Source organism: Arachis stenosperma, chromosome 8 (assembly GCF_014773155.1).
Source record: "Arachis stenosperma cultivar V10309 chromosome 8, arast.V10309.gnm1.PFL2, whole genome shotgun sequence".
Taxonomy (NCBI): Eukaryota; Viridiplantae; Streptophyta; class Magnoliopsida; order Fabales; family Fabaceae; genus Arachis; species Arachis stenosperma.
In genome coordinates, this window is record NC_080384.1 from 38231354 (window position 1) to 38237887 (window position 6534).

At 34.0% G+C, this 6534-nt stretch overlaps 1 protein-coding gene across 1 annotated transcript; it reads right to left on the reverse strand.

Moving 5' to 3' along the window:
* Window positions 1-1993: 1993 nt before the first annotated feature.
* LOC130944524 (G-type lectin S-receptor-like serine/threonine-protein kinase At4g27290) lies at window positions 1994-5891 on the reverse strand. The gene is made up of 8 exons (XM_057872872.1): window positions 4866-5891; window positions 4465-4767; window positions 3802-3921; window positions 3557-3705; window positions 3246-3456; window positions 2884-3121; window positions 2653-2803; window positions 1994-2563 (listed from the first exon to the last, which is right to left on the reverse strand). The coding sequence occupies exons 1-8, from the start codon at window positions 5851-5853 to the stop codon at window positions 2285-2287; spliced, it is 2439 nt and encodes an 812-aa protein (XP_057728855.1). The 5' UTR covers window positions 5854-5891; the 3' UTR covers window positions 1994-2284.
* Window positions 5892-6534: the final 643 nt, after the last annotated feature.

Sequence of the window (6534 nt, forward strand, 5' to 3'; positions counted from 1 at the left end):
AAATTGCCCTAAAAAATATGTTATACTCTATATAATATACATAAAAGAATATAAACTTTTTTTATAAATTAAATATAAATAATAGTAATACTTTAATTTTAAAAATTGAATCCGTCATTAAACTACTCTAGCTACTAATTTATTAATTTAAAAATTTAATCTGTTAAATCATAATTCAATTAAAAAATTAATTTATAATATAATAATGTATAAAATTATAAATAAATACATAAAAATATAAATATTAAAAATACATAAATTAAAAATACAACAGCAACTATAGTCTCATAATTCTATGTAAATAAAGATTTAAAAACTAAATTAAATATTAGATACTAGATAGTAGTTGAAACTATAGATTCAGAAGTTTAGATCAAATTCATTTAACTAGAGTTCAATTGAAATATATTTAATTTAATCTTTTAATATATATACAAAATTATTTACATATTATATATTATGGAATCATTAAAAAATAATAAAAAAAATAACATTTTTCAGTTAATAACAACAACAACAATGCAATAGAAGATAGTTACAGTAAAAATTAATATATCCTAGTGTTTAAATTAATATATTCTAATATTTTGTTTTGTATTAAAAGTTATAACTAACAAATTGTATAATTAAAACCCATTATTTTTCAATTGGGCCCAATAGCTAATTTCAATTTTTAATTTCAATCTTTTCACCACGTGTTGATGGAGCACATCTATTGTCTTCTTCAATGGAAGAGTCAATAGAGGAAGGTAAATGCAGAAGGAGTTGTAAGTGAAAAAAAGTGAGGTTGCGTGGTTGACGAACACACAGAGAAAGAGAGATGTTACGGGATAACTGCACCGGTGAAGGAAAGGTGAAGACGGTGGTTAGCTGCGACGACAAGCAAAACCATGCAGTCTGGGCCTTGGCTTTTTAATTTTTTTTAGTTTAATTTTAATATATTGACAACGTGTACAATTATATCCATCTTTTTAAATAATTATTTATGTGATTAATGAAAATAATAATTATTTTTTATAATATGATATTACGTAATTGAATGCACGTTTAAAATTGTTTTACACTGTGCATCAAAACTAAATTTGTTGACTTTGGAGCAAAACTAAAAAATTGGCCAATTTTAGTCGATCGATTTTCGTCTTATTTAGTAATTCACAAATAGTTTTTAATTTAACGATTTTATCTTATTAGTCGAATCGCATAAACAATCAATTTTTAGTTCGAATGATTCGACCAGCCAGTTTAACCCGACTTTTAAAATTTTAGTTACGAAGATCATTTTTAAAGTTAACAAAATATTTTTTTTATAAATTATATAAATTATATAAGATGAAGATTATTTGGGAATAAAATTTTTATATAAATTCTCTCACATAGTCATATTTCTATTCTAAAGTCGCAAAGAATTATTAAAAAAGATTATAATTAAAATAAAGTACCAACTTAATTCTTTTTTTTTTTAAATGACAATACGATATTCGACAAAAAAAAGTCCATACTGATCCCTGTCCCAAATCTCTATTATGAGACAACGCGAGATTTTTGTCAATTGATTACGTAACATACATTATTGGTACTCTTGGGTCTTCTTATCCTCAAAGACTATTATTGCCTATTGACCTTGACTCTTCCCAAATAAAAATTATCACCACAAATTGTGCTTTCATTCTAGTTTTGAAATTAAATAAAATTTATCCTTCGGATATTATAGAATTAAATAAAAACTATTTTAATTTATTTTAGATCAATTTCAATTTTATTATATTCCAAAGGCCGAAAAGAATGCCAAACAAACCTATGAGTGCTACCATTCAAAGGTTTGTTTCTTGTACATCCCTGTTTAAAGATCAAGTAATATTAATAAGCATAATCAGTTGGGGACTTAGGTGTGAAACCATTCAAGCACACAGAAGTGAATACTGAATACACATGTAATGAAGCTATAACTAACTATCAGAAACAGAAAAATAACTAACTTGATGACATCAGCACGTCTAACTAACTAACTAATTTTAAAATAGGAGATTGTTGTTTTGGTTTTCTTTTAAGGGAAAGCCTTTGCCCTTTGCCTTATAATATGGAGGCGATGGCATGGCACAGGATATACATGTACTATCCAAATTGAACTACATTATTATGCAGAACTCCATAGCAACTAACACAATGCACCCAGGCAAAGAAATAAAGAAAGAAATTAAAAACACTACTAGCCATGCCATACTGCATAGGTTTGTTACATTTATGTGTGCAGCATATTGTGATTATTGAGGCATGCTTCCGAATCCTAACGAGCTTCTAAAGTTGTAATACTTAATTCATTGAGAGATGAAGGATGTTGTTGATCCGAATGATCTCCAAGAAACAGAGCTGGTGGATTTGGCTGAGGCAAGCTAATTTCACTGCTTAACATCATAACCACTGATGACATGTTTGGCCTATCATGTGCATTCTGCTGCACACAAAGGAGACTTATATGAATGCAGCGCAACGCTTCAGAGAGATCACCTTTGAGGTATTCATCAACTACTTCTATATGCCTTTCTTCTCTCCATAAATCCCAAGCCTATATATGCATATACCAAATTATGTAGCATTCATTGTGAAGTATAAGTTTGGATAGACATGATCAAATGATAACTGATCTATACTTACATATCCAACAAGGTATGTACTTTCTTTATCATGATGGTTTGCTTTGTTCTTCTTTCCGGATACTATCTCCAGCAGCAAAATGCCAAAGCTAAAGACATCAGATTTCACTGAAAAATTTCCGTCTATTGCATATTCTGGTGCCATGTATCCACTAATGAATAATATAAGAAAAAGGATTAGTTTGGTATTGACATTGTATAATTAAAATTAAGAGGCATTATGAATCCTTACTAGGTTCCAACCACTCGACCCGTAGTTTCTGCACTTTGATCTCCTTTAAAAATTTTGGCCAAACCAAAGTCTGATATTTTGGGATTCATATCACTATCAAGTAAAACATTACTTGCTTTGAGATCTCTATGAATGATTTTTAGTATTGAATCTTGATGAAGATAAAGAATGCCCCTTGCAATTCCACAAATTATTTGAAAGCGCTTCGACCAATCCAAGAGCATTCTTTGCGTTTTATCTAGTCATTTTTGAACAATGTATAATATTTTTAGAACAAACAGACAGTTAAATATGCATTTCTTGAAGTGCCACAACTACTATGAGCAATTTAACATGGATCAAAGCATCTAGAAATTTCATACCAAATATAAATAAATCCAGACTTTTATTAGGCATGTACTCATAGACGAGCAATTTTTCTTCTTCATGAATGCAACATCCATAAAGCTTTACAAGATTACGATGCTGAAGTTTGGCTATTAAGACAATTTCATTCTTAAATTCTTTAAGTCCTTGGCCAGAGCTTCTAGAAAGTCTCTTAACAGCAATTTCTTGTCCATTTTCCATTGTCCCCTGCCATTTACCAATAGCAAATACTGTATGTAAGCTACAAGCGGCTTTAGTTTGTTTTTGCATGATTATGAAACCAGCTTATCATGCATATAAATATTACCTTATATACAGGTCCAAAACCACCTTCTCCGAGCTTGTTGTCGATTGAAAAGTTGTTTGTGGCGCTAGCTATAACTGATAGGTCAAACAATGGAAGCTCCAAATCCTCTTCCTGTTCTTCCTTGAAATGATCTACTACTGCTGCATTATCTGGATTATATTTTTCGACACAAGTTACTTTATGTACTAAGCCCTAAACATAATTCAGCAAGTTATTTTATGTACATCAACAAAGAGATTTCTTACTTTTCATCGTGCCACTTCGTCTTATGTATATGAAATAAAGAACTAAGAGAAGTACACATAATAAGGCAACAGTGCCTCCAATTGCAACACCAATCTTGACCTTGCTTCCGTTTTTTGTCTCTTCGATGGTTTATTTTCACACATAGCACAAACTTTAGTTTCGATTGTAGATAATAATCAGTAGCACAATCTTATGAAAAATTAATTCGATACATATAAGTATTTGATGTGCATATGGTATATGTATGTAGGTAGCGTTTGTTTTCAGGTATTGAGACAGAGATTGAGAGACTGAAACTCAGTATTATGTAAATTTCTGTCTCTAACTCTCTGTATTTCAGTACTTCCAAAAAGTGAAGATACATGAGACTAAAATTTTTAGAGATAAAAACTGAAACTTTAATAATATTTTATACCTAAAATACCCTCATTTCAAATAATTAATTTCAATTTTAACCTTTATGCAAATTAAATTAGAGTTTTATTTTTGTTTCAATTTCTGTCTCCCATTTTACACCAAACAAAATACTGATTTATTTCAATCTCTGTGTCTTAGTCTTTGTCTCTTAGTCTCAGTTCTTCTGTTTCTGTCTCTCCACCAAATGCTACCTAAAAGTACAAAACCGTTTAAAAGTTAAATTGAATAGTAAGGGTATGAGATACCTAACACCGAAGCAGGAACTCTGACATATAGATCGTGTTCTGCATCAGCTAGGTGAACCCTCAAGTCATTAAGATCACCAAACCACATAGCACAACCACTCCCTGATCCTCTGGTGTCTGAGTTTGAATAAGCCATACAAGAACAGTTTCTGAAGCATTTCTCTCTGCACTCAACAAGATTCATGCTCTGGTTCAACCAACTATGTTCTGTATCAGGCATTTTCATCTTAACATACTTAACAAATCCATCACTTTTGCAATCCAGTGGTGTGTCACGCACACAACCTTCATCGTACTTCCCACCTATGTCACACAAGTACCAATACAATCACTAAGAAAAGAAAGAGCTCAACAAATTAAGAGTGGAGCTTACTACAATAAAGAATTAAAGAAAACAATACCATTCCATTGACGGGGTGACTTGGGCTTAAATCCTCTCAAACATTGGCAAGCTGGAACCTTGTTACCATCACAATTCCCATTGGGGCCGCAAGAACCGTATTCATCGCAGAAATCTCTGGGCAGAAGAGCATACACCTTCCACTGTTGCTCATTCTGATCCCAAGCAGTATGAACACGCTTCAAGGTGCTCTGGTTCATGACCATCCTAGCTTTGACCGAGGTATTCACAAGGTGGAACATGAAGTACACTTCATTCTGGTCAGAGAAGTATGTGAAGTTGAAAACCATGCTGGGCTTCCTCGTTGGTTTACCACTATAATCAAGTCCTGTCCATGGACCACTGTTGAACTGTTTCTTGGACCCGATTCTCTGCATTGGTTCTGGCCAGTTGGTGACATCCATTTCCCATGTGAAGCTTCCCGGTGAAGGATCACTTTCATTCTTCCACGCCGATAAGCGTCGATCGAGCCCGGTCTTCAAATCCTTACCAAGCTTCATCCCTGGCAAGAGTGTATCACCAGGGTAATCAAAGCTTTGCCATAGATAGTTCTTCTCTTCATTCTCATCATTTTCTTCTCTCAGAACAAGGTTCCCTGAATCCAATAGCTGTAAAATTGGATTCTTGGGTTTTCTTGATACGCTCACGGACCATAGAACCGAGTTATTCTGATGGAGGACAAGTAGTGCGCTGCTATTCTGTGTGATGTTTATCGTCAGCAATGCAGAGATGTGTGTTGTGACAGGTTCTTCTCTGTTTGCTACCCATACAATGGTTTGAATGGCGATCTTCTTGTACCAAATGCCAAGGTAGCGGTTATCGGAGTTGCGGGGAGAAAAGAAGCCAAGCTCGAATTCTCCGTTCTTGGAAACCAAGGTTTGGTTTTCAGTTAGAGGATGTAAGTGAGTTATGGTATCAGTTGCTGAAATGGTGTTGGAGATTAAGAATATGATGATTGCTATTATAACGGCAAAGTTTCTGTTTTCCATTTTTTGCTTGTCTAAAATATTTGCAAGCTCTTCTTGGAAGCATCTTTTAAGCAGGTCTTTTATACAGGATTGCACCACATAAAACATATATTAAAATATAAAATATATAATAAAAATGAATTAGATAGTATATGTACTGCACCCAAGAATCTCGGTCACGTCCGAGATATACCTGTGTACTGCACCCAAGAATCTCGATCACGTCCGAGATATACCTCGACGCAACGGTAAGATATCGAAAACCGCCCATATACTCGAATCACGGGGCTAACGTATTTACCAGCAAGTCCGGATCAATCCACTCACGGAGATCTCGGAAAAGGCTGACCGAAAAGGCTCTGCACTGGGCCTATAAATCCGAAAAGGAGACGTTGAGCAAACACAACACATTCTCCTATCTTATAAGAATTACTCGACCTCGTCCTGCGCTACTCATCTCCAATTTACATCTATAGTTTTAGTAGTACTTTATTTTATCACTGACTTGGGCATCAGAGTCCTTTTTGCAGGTACCACGCTTGGGTCCGGGTTCGCAAGGGTAACGTCGGCTCGGAGTTAACGTCGGCTCAGGAACTCCTATAGTGATACCAGACCGACGTATAGATCAAGCGCAATATCCTTGCCAGAACATTTGGCGCCCACCGTGGGGCCGACATTTAACTTCTCCCCGCCGAGAATATA